At 40.8% G+C, this 14,284-nt stretch overlaps 1 protein-coding gene across 1 annotated transcript in view; it reads left to right on the top strand.

Moving 5' to 3' along the window:
* The window catches only part of LOC113015963 (Krueppel-like factor 7), a 46,762-nt gene extending 44,524 nt beyond the window's left edge, over positions 1–2,238 (top strand). Inside the window, exon 4 of the mRNA XM_026158358.1 lies at positions 2,001–2,238. Coding sequence (XP_026014143.1) covers positions 2,001–2,052 — 52 coding nt within the window. The 3' untranslated portion in view covers positions 2,053–2,238. The remainder of the gene's footprint in view (positions 1–2,000) is intronic.
* The last annotated feature ends 12,046 nt before the right edge of the window (positions 2,239–14,284 follow it).

Genomic DNA, 14,284 nt, shown 5'->3' on the forward strand with positions numbered 1-14,284 from the left:
ATGGGCTTGTGCAATGATGAGGCGTCCATCATTTATCTGTACCTGTGTTCAAAGCAATTGCTAATTCTCCTAGAGAGGTGTCAGATTTTAGATGATCATTGTGTGCATGGTTTTTTTTACTAAGGCAGAGGTGGACAATTAATTTCCCCAGTGGGCCACATTAGAAACTGGGATTGTTGTGGAGGGCCACACCAATAACCTGAACTCAGTCAAACTCGGTATTAATTTTATCCCTTTGTAAGCTTGTGGGCACGACCCTCCACAACAGTCCCTGGTTCTCACGTAGCCTCTCGGGAAAATTAATTGCCCACCCTGATTGAAGGGGCCTCACCCAAATTTTGCTCAAGGTCAAGGTCATATTGATTGTTTTATGAGCACTTTCATTTTTAGAATGATCACTACTAGGGTATTTGTCAGATTTTTGTGAACTTGTATGGACTGCTCATGCTTATACTCAGACGAGTGTAAGCATTAGAAACTGGGACTGTTGTGGAGGCCCGCGCCAATGAACAAAATTCTGCTCCACATTAAATTTATCTCTCTAAAAACCTATTGGTGTGGTCCGGCCCTCCACAACAGTCCTAGTTTCTCATGTGGCCCTTTGGGAAAATTAACTGGCCACCCCTGACCTAAGTATTCTTAATCCAAATCATGCTCATCATCAAGGTCATATTGGCCATTTTACGGGAACTTTTTATCAGTTGATTTTAATTCTCATTAGTTTGTGCAATATAGCCAACCAATAGCAACAAAACTTATAACTTGAGCAAGAAGAGCTACTACCACGTGGATATTCTGATTTTAATTATGGTTCCAGGCTATTCTTTAAGATGTAGCTACCTTCTGATTGACAACTTGTTAATGAATGGTCATGCAGTGGTTTTTCAGTCAGATCCAGCCCATGCTTGTGATGTTTCTTCAACTGGTTGCACCCTGTCTGATATGTAGATGGTGTCAAAATGCTGTATAAATAAGAGTGTATTAGCTATGAAACACTTTCAATATTTTCCTTGAACCTTTAGTGTCATACTCATCTGTAACGGCTGGGAGTGATGCACTTTAACACTAGCGTGCTGTGGTTATTTATTCTGTCATAACAAAGGGACATAAAACAGCAGCTATTTTCTTAAACTTAGCCTTTCTTCTGTTTAGAGACACTTCCTAAAGCATTAGAAGCTTTGAAAATTCTGCAAATTGGAAGCTGTTTGTTTCTTTTTTCTGCACAGCATTAGTAAATTTATCCACTTTACTCAACTCTAAACCAGCCTCCGCCTCCATCCAAAATATTTCTCACACACTAATCAGCAAAACATCCAACTTCCAATTATCTAAAAGAAAGCAACACTTTCTTTTTGGAAAGCACTGCTTCTCTGGGGAACGAAGCTGTAGTGTTAGTTCAGCGAGCATGCCATAGAAACGCTGTTGATCTGGAGATGAAAAAGTAGGTCTCATAATGGCTGCATCTGTATGTAAGCAAGTGTGGCATAAACAAAACACCAGCTGAAAGCATATATTATGTCACTTTGTGGCAATCAGGTTGAAATAATCATTAGTAAAAATTATTTTTAAAACCCTCCCGGAAAAAAAAAAATAGGCCGACGTACTTCCAGAGCAATTCCATTTTTCACTCTGCAGCTACGCCCCAGCAATTCTGCAAGCCTGATTTCAGATGAGAGGCTTTGATTCATCTAATTTAGCTATCGTTTTACAGCACATGTTTTGCATGCTGCTCCTCCTCCCCACCACTACCACCACCACACTGTTTCAACAGATCCATCTGCGGGCTCTCTAGTTATTCATGCCGCAGCTGAAGTCATTAGGAGTGCTGCTGAAAATGCTGATTATGAATTAGTTACACATATACTAATTGCGTGTGCATTAGTGGCTCAGCACTCACTAGCTAACAGCAACATTTAGCTCAATCGACAAAACAAACTTCTTCCCCTTGCATTGGTAACGAGCTAACAAGCTGTTCTCTGTTTCTCTGTCTTTGGTTGCAGGTGTTTCTCGCGGTCGGATCACTTGGCGCTACACATGAAGAGGCACATCTGAGAGATTCGGGAGAGGTCAGCGGAAGAGTGGATGGAAGAGAGAGGAAAAGGATGGAGGCAGAGTGGAAGAAAGAGAGGAAACGTCTGCAGAAAAATAACACCTTGGATTTCAGAGAGAGACAGCAGGACGGATTGAAAAAAAAAAAACAAGAAAACACAAGATCTGGTCTTTCTCAACTGGAGAAATTGAAACCACACAGGGACTACAGACAGAAATACAGGCAGACAGACAAACTGATCCTAAGTGGCTCTGTCAATCTGTGCACGACCAGTTGGTCCATGATTCCACGGTGACACATCTTCACCTCACAACCATCCCCCCAACTCCCCTGTGTCGTTTTGTGGACTATACAGACGCTCCATCCCACCCTTCATATGTGTCTCAGAGGGGATGTGACATGACGAGCGGCGGGCCACGTGCCTGTAGTTGGCAGCTTTTTATTTCTCACCCTTTGCAGTCTTTGCCTTGCTGTGGTCCCTCTGTGAAATGCTTCCAGCCCTGTTCATGCAGCAGTGCTCCACATGCCAGCTAGGACACCAATGCCAAACTGGACCAGTTGTACTGTAACTCTGGTGTTCTGCGAGGAGTACTACTGTTACAACACATATTATTATTGAAAAGAAGAGTTCATTCATTGTCAATAGCAGTTCAGCCAAGCAAGCGCAAAGGCTGACTTTCACTCCCTCAATACTCACCACACCCTTTGGAATTCACCATTTCTTATATATCCAACAAATATTTGATAGTTTTCATCAAACATCTGTCTTATCTGCCAACTGAATCCATTCATAAATCCCTATGACTTCATGGCATATGAGCACTTGCTTGAATGGAGCGTTCCAATAGATCTCGAAGACTTGAAAATGGGAGTGTGCCCCACTGATGTGCTGTGAAGACTGACTGAGGTCATGTAGGCGGTTAGCTTGCTCTATGAACTTCCTTTTACCGGTTACGACTAGGCAAGGCTAACTTACCTACACTGTTACCTACACTGCGAAAGACTCCTAGAACATCAGCTGGAACTGAGTGGTTCATGAGATGCGAGATGGCTCTTAGGAGTGTTTTTCCTCTCTGGGATCTTAGCTCTAATGAGTTGTTGTCAAAAAACTGTTGCGCAATTGACTCTGTTGGCAAACTTTTGTAAAAATTTATCCACTGTCTTGAACCGGGAATTAATTAGGGACTCAACAAACGATGGCTTTCACGTACCAAATGAGCGTGGACAGCCAAATGCACAAGTTGAAGCAGCTAGCTTGCTGCGATAGCACACCGAACACAAACGAAAATCACTATGTACGTAAAGGCTATTTTATTTCTAGGAAATAGTTCTCCTGTTTTTTTGAAGAAAAAAAAAACAGTTTAAAAAGACAGCGTTGGAGAATTCACTGGCAGCCAAAAAACAATTAAACAAAAAAAAACCTCTGCAGTAGATGCCCAAAATGATCTCTTTGCACTTAAGAGTGATTGGCAACTAACTAGCCACTAGGTTCTGTCCTTTTCATACCATCCTTGCATACTACTTTTTCCAATTTAGCAGCTCTTAGCCTTTTGAGAAACAAATAATAATAATAAAAAAAAGCACCATTTAACAGCTCTTTAAACATGGCCCTATGCAGAACAAAGGACATTCCCGATCAACATGTAGGACTGAATGCAGATTTCTACTCTGCCAGAAATAGAAGAACTTTTTGGAAGAAACAAATTTAACATGTTGCTGGGCCCAGAGGTGTGGTTGGTAAGATCATACAAGGCACCATTTGTATTTATACTTTTTTACTGTTAAAATGAATAATGGGATTTGGAAAACTAGCTAGTCACACCTGGTAACTTTTACTGGACCACTAAGAGGTCATGAGTATGGATTTCCAGTGGGTCTGGAGTGTGTTAGGGGAGGATCGGATCTGCTCAGTCAGCAATGATAACTGCCCCATCAGCTCACAAAACTGCAGTGGAGTGAAACCCACACGCACAAAGAGACACATACATTCACTCTGAGAAAACTGGAATTATCATCTGTCCTGTGTGACCTGACTTTACTTAGATACAACCAAGACTGATAAAAAGGTCATAAATGTCTTCGTGTCGCAGATGAAGGTAAACACAGAAGAGAGCTTGAACAAAAGTAGACTGTGAAGATACTGACGAAACTTTACTGAGGACAGTTGCGTCAAAGCGTAAATTCTTTATTTTAAGACTTTAATTTGTGTGCTTCGCTTTGAAGCAAAAGTTAACCTGCATCTGTTTGCATTTTGGAATAAAATACACAACATTTACTTTACTCTGTTACACCGGAGGCACATAACAGTTTGTGCATTAGTGCAGTCTAGCTCAATATTTTCTAGACACGATATAGTAGTGGCTCTGAAGGTAGATACAGCGTCAATAACTCCTTCACGTAGTGAACTTATTCTAAATGTGGAAGCAAGTCTGACGTTTATTTGTTCTTGAGCAAATACCTGTCAGATAACTTGTTTTTTCTCTCTCCTGTCTTTGCAAGGTCCATTTGCAAAGACAAAAGAGACTGACCACTTAGTTTTAAGGAGGCCAAGATTTTTCGCAGGCCTTCCAGATTGAAACTACTGTTAGTATTTAGCTGTGTCTCAACTTGCATACTTCCATACTTGCTGTTTGCAGGTGTGTTCCTTGAGGAAAATCCATTAGCTAAGTGAGGCATGGTAAAATGCTGCTATCCACTTGTTAAGTCCGACATTATTAGCCATTTCCAGGTCTAAATGCTGCTTCCCTTCCCAAAACACCAAGGCACCTTTAGAACAGTTGAAATTCTTTCAGCTCAAATAAAAACAATTACTATGGCTTTCTTTCAAGTGTAACAATAAAGATTCATGTCTAGCCTGAAGTATTCTAAAAATAAATAAATAAATAAAAAGACAATAATGCTATACATTTGGACAACAACAAAGATGGAATACTAAATAGTAGCAATGTTTGGAGAGTTAGAGACATTTGACTAATGGGATAAATGGATATTTGCACATAATAAGTGCTACCTGGTGGCTAGCTGCAGAGCTATAGCTAATACAAATGCAATAGCACAGGGAAGATGATGGATTTAAACTGTTCTCCGTGTTGAGGAAGAAGGCAAGAAGCTGTCCACAGCTCGAGGTTAGTTATTTTTTTTGCTGTGTGGTTTAGCTAAAAAAAAAAAGAAAAAAGAAAAATCTTGGTCCTAAGCTTAATATAGTCACTGAAATCTGAGCTAGCCTAAGAGTGATTCTTTGGGTTATAGTGCACATAATGAGCTTTTAAAAAATGAGCTTAAAGACGTGATGCACATGAATATAAAAAACTTTAAAAACAGCTTTTTTTTCTATTAACTAAAACACAGCACAAAGCATTACGGCCTCAGACAATGCAGTAAATGCTTGGACCTGGAGACAGGGTTGATACGTCGTCACTTAACTAGTAGATTGTCAATTTATCTTCCTGCATGGAAAATTACTAACATAAGTATCGGAATTGAGACACAGATTAGAAAATCATGAATACTGGAAGCATTTTATATTTGGAAATGATGATTTGGAAGTCTTTCATTTCGTACCAGGCTAGCAGACCCAAGTTTTTCCTGCTTAGCTTCTCTCCTCATGTGAAGATGAAATGAAGAATTCAAGTTTAACCTGTGGGTTAAAATTGTATCATCGATGGCAGCTCTATGTGTGCGTATTTGAGTATTTCAACAGGGTGTTGAAGTGAACTGTTTCAACTGAATGGGAAAAGGGGGATTTATTCATTTATTCTTAGATTTTTATTTTGTTTGGTTTGGTTTTTTTGTGTGTTCACGCTCCTTACTATTCAAGGATAGCGGAATATTTTGGACTGAAATTTTAAAAGTTTAAAGATATGGATCCCAATGACAGGACAGTTTAAAATTTTGCCTGACTCTTGTTGTGAGCTGACAGAAACATTTTTTCTCTTCATGTATCTGCCGGGAGCTCGAGAACTGGGATTTCAAAAGTGAATGTGTTTTCTTGGAAAGGTCGTTTCATGTCGTCTCTGAGGATGCGGTTCAGTTCTGTGTCATCTTAATGAATGATTGTTAATTCTGCCGTGCCTGTGTTTTTCTTCGTCCGTTTGTATTTGCACTCTGAATTTTTTGGAACGCCCACTTGCATATCTGCTGTTTTCTGTCCGCTTGTGCACCATACTTCACACGATGACCCCTCGGTGATGAAACACTGGTCACGAAAGTCTGTATAGTAGCCGTTTTTTTTTAGCACAAAAGGTACATGCATACACGCTTCACGGATTCACATACATTGCAGATGTGCAGACAAACCTACACAAGCCGCATGCCTGCAGACACGCTTGGGCGCATCCACAAATGCGCAAATATGTACAAGCACATCTCGAATCCACGCACTCACAAAAACACATACAGACACAAACACCTATCCTGCGCTCTCCTTGTGGGTTTTTCCTACACCTTGTGAGAGTCGGAGATCCAGACTGCAGCTCTTGCTCTCAGCAGAGGGGGGTGCACACGCATTACTATGTGTGACACCACTTCTGTTTCCACCAGGTCTGAATTTTAAATCAAACACACCCCCGTTTTTCTACCAGCATTCTCTCATCACTTCCCCCTCTTCCTCCTCCCCCTCCTCCTCTTTGCCTCCCTACCCCCTTCCTTCCATTTTCTCAGATATGATCCCTTTCAACTCCTCTCCTCTGTCCAACCCCCCCCACCCACCTGCCTCCCAACCACCCTTCCACCTCCACCTCCCTTCTATTTTTCTCCTCTGTTCTCTTTCTCCTTTTCTTTCTCTGTAAAAAGTGTTTCAAATTTATCATTTGTATATTATGATGTATGGGTACGATAATGTTCTTTATTATGGAAAAATGAGAAAGATTTATTTTTGTTACCGGTTTGTTTCATAATTCCTTTTTTAAATTGGTATTGTAATATCTCTATGCAAGGAACTGTTCGGTGAATCGTTTTTATTTAAGAATGTAATTATGTGTAATAAATGGTAGAAGCAGTTTGGCATGGAGTATTCATGGTTCTTGGCTGGTCTTTTAATGGCAGTTTCATCCTGTAACAATATGCACCTAATCATCCATCTTCACATAGAATATTTTATGATTTCTTATCAAGTCTCAATCACAGAGCCATTCAGATTGTTAACAATACGCTCCTAGAGGACGTTCCACAAACCCTTTCGCTTTTTCTTCTGCCCGACCAGAGCACTCGCAGGGACCGAGTGATTTGGGTTTGCTGCAGTTAAACCAGCTCAGTAAAAGTGGGCAGGTAATTTCATTTACATCCTCCTATTTCTGCTATTTGCAGTAAACCACCCTTGGAAGAGTAAAAAGGGCTCTGATTTATCGTTTCTTTTGATCAAACACGGGAAATGGGCCAGAATACCTTTACTTTGCCTCAGTGCGCACTCTCGTTGTCTCCCTCCGAGGAAGCTACAGCATGTTAATTATATCTGGTACCAACCAAGGTGATGACTTATCCGCTATTCCTGCCTTTTGACCATGACTAGCTGATAAAAGGCTAATCGAATAACTAATGGCTAATTAGGGAGTAATTACTCCCTGGTAAATGGCCCTATGCAGCGTATTAATTCTCCTTGGGTCTGGCAGTGAGAAACTCCCATAAGGTTTTTTGTTTCATTTAATGCTCCCTAATTGAAATGGGCACCCTCATCAAGAAGCTTACATGTATCTGTCGAACTTAATGTTCTTTTATCTTTAATTACAGACAGGCTGCATATTATCTACCTAAATATACCTACTATGTCAATCGCAGAGACACATTATGAAATTAGAAACGATAGAGTCATTTTTCAATAAAGGTCGCACGTCCCCTGAATGGCTTTCAATCGTCATTTTCATTCCCCATGATGGAAATGAGGTTGTATGTGAGTTCACAGCAGAGCTAAATGGTCAAAATGTGTTCTGGCAGGAAAAAGACCAGAGAACCACATTCACACTAGCACATATATTCATAAAAGTACCATCATACAGGGTAATGTTATTGTTGTAGGGCAATGGGCAAAATTCTTTCGGTGCATTTAACTCTCAATTATGGCAAATGTCCGTAGCAGCTTGGCAGGGCTAAGATTTTTTCGCAGCATTTAGCTGAGCCTAACAAGAATGTAATGGGTGTTAAACAAATTAAAAAATTACTTTATAACTTATTGTGGGAAACATGAATGACTGGATTTCTTGGCAATCAAAGCCATTTCACTCAAAAGCCATAAGTCCCATTTCCTCCCCCCATTTTTACACTGATGTTGTGCTATTGCCTTAAATTGCATGTTGCCTGATTTAGACCTAGAACTGGTTACAACACATTTCTACCACCGGTGTCAATGCCAGAAAGCTGGTAATGGCAATGTAACACAAAACTGTTGGCCATAACATTGGAACCACCAAAGTCAGTGGCTATGGGAGGTAGTACCTAGGTGCTATGTGCAACCACAAGAAACTCCCGAGGGATTGCAGACAAGGTGAACAGAGCCTGGTGTTAGTAATCTTCTTCAAATTAACTACTATTTTTTTATAGTAACAATACATAATTTTCAGTCCCAAATTGTCAAAATGACAGCTTGTTCGTCAAAAGCACCAAGAAACAACTTGCTATGCACCTGCACCCACACTGTGTACGTGAAAAAGTTTAAAAACTTGCTGATTCAACACCAGAGCCACTGATGTAAGTAAATATGGGAATAGCTACCATAAAACCAAGACCTTCATAGATGCAGACGCACATAAAATGACATAATACAAACCAATACTACGTAATATTTTGTTCAGAATCTAAAATTGGGGATGCTTCTTAAAATGCATGAAGGCTGAAATTTCACCAAAAAAGCACTGACACAATGTCGATGGAAAACATATAAAAACCTGGTACTAGTGCCTAAAAGTTGCAGTGGCATGGCCACAATCACAAAATTGTTCCCCCCATATTAAAGCCACTAACAACAGTGGCTGTCTGGAAAGACTAAAGCAAGAAATATGCAGATGATTTGCACATTAAGCCCCCAGATTCTGTCTTTCATAATCCTCTTCCTATAAAAATGACCCCAACTACTGTTGTTTAAGGTTTGTCTTAGCCTAACTTAAGCTTTTGCCCCATGAGTAGCGTAAGACAACTTGACAACTCCCTGCTAGTGCACTCAAATATGGGTGATCTCCTGCAATCCCTCCAGGAGGGTCAGTGTTCCGTGTGTTCCTTGGACATTAATTCTTCTTTTTTCCCTGTGGATTCCAGGTCATGCCCTGCCTAGTAATGTCTAGTGATGTTAGGCTTTCTGAGGTGTGCCCAATCCAGCTCCACTTTCTTCTAAAGATCTGTGTGGCTGTTGGTTCCTGATTTGTTCTTATCCACGGTCTTTTATTGACAGTCTTCTCTGGCCACTGGATCTGCAAGATTTTGTACAGACATCTGTTGGTGAATGTCTGTAGCTTGTGGAGCATTAAAGACTATGTAATACTGAGTGAAATCTTGGTTGTCTCTTAAAAAGCAGCGAGACAGTTTACTTGGGTTTGGGTCTTATAGACCTGTGATGCCAGCCTAGTCTATCTCCTGACATGTAAGATTATCTTTCTGCCAGTCTGATTCCTGAAACAAGTCAAGAAAAATAAAGGCAAGCAGTCAACCAGCTCAAGAAGGATCAATCAGCTGGTTGGACTTATGGCAAATAGGTTATTTTGATTGTTCACACTCTTGGTTGTTCAAGTGTGAGTAATATTGGCGGAAAAGTAAGAGAACCAACAAACCCAGTAGGATTCGGTCTCTGTGGATCACGAATGCATCCATCCAATAGTTATTGAGATGTCTCTTTCTGAACCAAAGCAGTGGCTTGACCAGGAGAAATATCATATCATCCCTCAAGCCATGCTAGAGGCTAAGAAAAGGATTCACACTGGAGCCTAATCTGATGGACCCGATGAAATAGCATTAAAAGATGGCTCACAATAGCCCCAAACCATGTCAGATCACACAGTTAGAATTGAAAATCCAAAATTAAACAACAACCCATTCCATGTATTTTCTGCTTTCCTGATAGCACTTGACACTCAGTGAATACAACGGAATTAATGCAGACACAGTGTGGAAAGAAGTGGATTTGTTATCCAGCTAATTACACCAGGGATGCCAAGCAGAATAATCTGAATAATAGGAAAACTGAGTTGATAAACAGAGCTGCTGAATCCTTGATTATGTGTATTCACTCACCCTGTCCCCTCACCCTGTTGCATCAAAGATAACATTTATCTGAATCAGGAAAAACTATAGGATCACATCACCCATGATAAAAGCTCATCTTATCCTAAATATGGATTTCAATCTATAGTAAATATATGAATAAACAGTAAATGCATCAGAATTTAATAAAAGGTGTCGACCTTTTTATGTGCATACACCTTTTCGTACATGCATCATTGACAACCGCATGCTTTGTATGAACAAAAGAGCTCTCTGTTTTTGGTTTTCCCAGGTATCAGGCAGGTAAATTATAAATTATTTGACAGACGAGGCCATTAAGGTTGTAAGAAAAGGCCTAGTTCTGAATTGGAAATTAAACTTAAAATGAAAAATGTATCATTTAACGATAAAAAATTCAAACCACATAAAAAAAATCCGCTTTTTAAGCATACTGTGTCATTGTTCAGCACCCCACAGGCGTACGACTATGCCCTTGAATCGTCTATATCTCTGCTCTGCTATTCACCCACAAAACACCTGAGCACATTTCAGAAACGCTGTCTTTGTTTTATATACAATGACTGAGCCATGGTTCCCACCACTGAAAGAGGGTATAAATGGTGTGAAGCACTGAATTGAAGCATCTGTTATGAAAGAAACCTGAATTCTTTAGGCAAGGCAGTGATTCACCTAACCAGTAGAATATAAAGCCCCCTTTATTTTACATGAGGTTGTGCAGTAGGAAATTTCACAGAGGGAGCTGCCAATGCCTGTGGGTGTCTTGTAGGTGTCTGGCAGCCATATAGTGATGTTGTTGTCACATCTGGCAACATAGAGATGCCGGCATACTGAGAATCTGCAACAAGTTTAAAGCCTCCCTCATCCTGTCGTAATCCATGCTCCAATCATCAGTGCTATCTGCCACTGTCTCCAGTGATAACAAGAACTCCTTAGTAAGATTATTAACTACTCAGCAGCTGATATCCATGAAGTCAGGCTTCAGTCTTTAGTTTCAAATTCAAGAGCATCAAAAATCCAAACAACGCTTTTGTCCTAACAGTGTTTGTGAGTCGTGGATTCTTTGGTTCCATGCCATGAACAGGCAAGCTCTCAGGTGTTTCCAATTATTGGGAATATGTCGAGGTGGCCCTCTGTAATTAAAGCCTAATCATGCTGGTGGATTCAGAGAAGCATCCTCATCAAGCTTTCATTACTATCCCTCCTTCTGATGCCTAGCAGCAACCCAGCCCCCTTTAGGAATGCTCAGATGGCCTAGTGGCAAATCAAATCAAGGTATTTTTTGGCTTTAATTTAAGAAGGCATTTTTGATTTTCTAACTACAATATATTGGGGGAGATTGGAGGGGGGAGGGGGTAATCCCCAGTCTCCAGTCCTATTGTTAGGCTCTAAAAGCAATTTTCTAAAGGTTCTTTGAATGCAATTTTGGTTGATTCTTCTGTCATATTCTTGTAATCTGACAAAATTCTTTAAACTAATTGCTTCATCCTTTGAACAAGTTGCACAGGCAAATATGTTCTCCCAATCATACACAAATATGAACCAATAAACCAACAATGTGAACCAATAAACTACTTTTGATTCAGTAAAAATTTTGTTTATCCAATGTCAGCAAGCACTTGGGGACAGTGACGAGGAAGAACTCCCTTTCAGCAGGAAGAAGCCTCAGTTAGAACTTGGCTCAGAGAGGTTTGTAGAGCAGAAAAAAGTAAAAAGTATAGAGTTGTCATTTTCCTATAACAATGAACATTATTAGTACGAGTACAATAAGTTAATTTACTAGCTGTATACTGGAGCCTAATCAAGGACATAAGGCCTCAGCCATGTAGACCTAAGGACCTGTTGGCAACTATCTGGCAACCACTGGTCAATAGGGGAGAAAAATATATATATTCCCAGATTGGTTGAGAGTCTGCTGACAGTGGCTGTCAAAACAGTTGTCAAAGCTCCATTCGTGGAGGTCTAGAAACCAGTCAGCAACCTGCCGGTAAGCATTAGTCACAAGGAAAGAGCATGTATTTAGTGACTAGTTGGTTGGTTGTTGCTGGCAGTCTCTAGCATCAAATTGGTTGCAAAGAGATACATGATGCTGCACTGAAAACCTCCTTCACATTGCTTTGGTTGCTAGCAGGTTTCTGCAGAAGATGCCTGTTTGTCTGCAAACACTCATAAACTGTCAAACTAGCAATCAAACAGCAGAGAAACTGAAGAATCTACTATTGTGACCAATTTCACAGAGCAACAGCCACCAACCACTCACCAGCCAGTTAGGAAAGACACATTTTTCCGATCGACCAATCTCTAGGCCTGTGTGACTGAGGCCTAACATTCACATTCACATCTACACCCCCAGAGCGAGTTGGTGCTCGGTTGCATCTGCATTTGATTGATCACTGGGGGGACTGTTCAGCTCTTCGCCCTTTCACTTATTTGGCTTTTCATTTAGATATAGAGCTGATGTCTAGGCTCATTAAATCAGCTGTGTATGGGGTGACTCGATGACTCTAGAAAAACATTTAAACAAACCGTGGCTGATTAAAAGCTGATTCTCTCGAATGATTCAGAAGCTCAGCGGCGTATTCCTTGCTATTGGGTTTCCCTGCCCACTATTTTAGGCTAAAACGATTGCTTCTGAGATGAGCTCAATTCATGAGTTGCCACCAAAATAAACACTGTCAATCTTTGCAAGATATATGCAACAATAGCTCTTTTTTTTTCTCTCCCAGAATGGTATTGCATTCCAGCTGTATAATATGCATGAGTCTGTACTTGTTTTTCCCTTCCAGCTTCTAAACGCTCTTCCACTTCAGAGAGAGGTTCGAATGAGACTACCGGTGAGCTCTTGTGTTCGGAGAGAGAGACCGAGCAGCTGGATAGGCTGGTGGCCTTGTGCTCTGAGACAGCTCAAATACAGAGTCATATGAGAGCACCTGGCCCTTCTATAAGCTGCTTGTTTGACAGACAGCACAGACACCTGGAAGCCCAATGAGAGAGTGCAGTGTAAAAGCCACTGCTGCTCTACAGAGCCATGCATTATGCAGGAAGCTCTCTCTCTCTCTGTTTCTCTCCCTCTGCCCTCTGCTCTGCGGTAAAAATAGATCAGCAGACCTGAGCGTTCAGCTCTTTTTTATGCTTCTCACTTTTACTTGGATCTCACCAGGTGCGGTGGCTCTTGGCTCCCTGCTCGCATTTCTTTGCCTGAATGTTTGTGTATCTGTGTGCGGGTTTAAACACGCACGTGTTTGCACACTCTTTTGAGAGTGTGTGCATGCATGTCTGCATGTCAACCAGGGCTGTTTTATCAGTTTTCCACTGAACTCGGCTTTCAATAAAAGTGGGATATTAGTCTCACACTGGTATTTCCAACCATTGTGGTGGGGAGGATATTATTTGGCAGTCACAGGTGGCGTGGCATTTGTAAAACCGCCGATAAAGCCTACACTGCAAGACCAAAAGTATGTGGACATGGCCAGGCTTATGAGTTTGGGGCTAGTGGGGTCCCTTGCCAACATGAAAACAAAGTTAGCTTCATAAAGATGTGTCTTTTCCAGTTTGATTAGCCTGCCCACAGAGCACAAACTATAACCGAAATCTAGCATCTGTGGAAAGAACTGGAACATCAAATATGAGCCTGGACCTGATCGGCCTCATCCAACATCTGCGGTAGGAAATCCCTGCAGCCACATTCCAAAACACTGCAGCGAGCTTAGCCATTAAAAAGGTTATGAACTGTAATAATTTTGATGTAAATCAAATTAGCTTTTTACGTTTATCCCCATTTTGCATCTGTTGGAGTACAGATGGAGCCTTTAATACGAGACTTCTTCAGAAACTGGCTGTACATATCTCAGTCTTGGGGTGTCGTGTTGGAAAGATAACAGTTATTTCCGCAACTTTGAGTTTCTGATATTTTTAGATTCAACGAGAACATTACAAATAATAGATTAAGAATAATAGTGCATTAAACATTTAATACATGCATGTAAGTATGCATAAACATCCAGCCTGCATAGGCATGTATAAAAGTCCCCTGCT

Source organism: Astatotilapia calliptera, chromosome 23 (assembly GCF_900246225.1).
Source record: "Astatotilapia calliptera chromosome 23, fAstCal1.2, whole genome shotgun sequence".
Lineage (NCBI taxonomy): Eukaryota > Metazoa > Chordata > Actinopteri > Cichliformes > Cichlidae > Astatotilapia > Astatotilapia calliptera.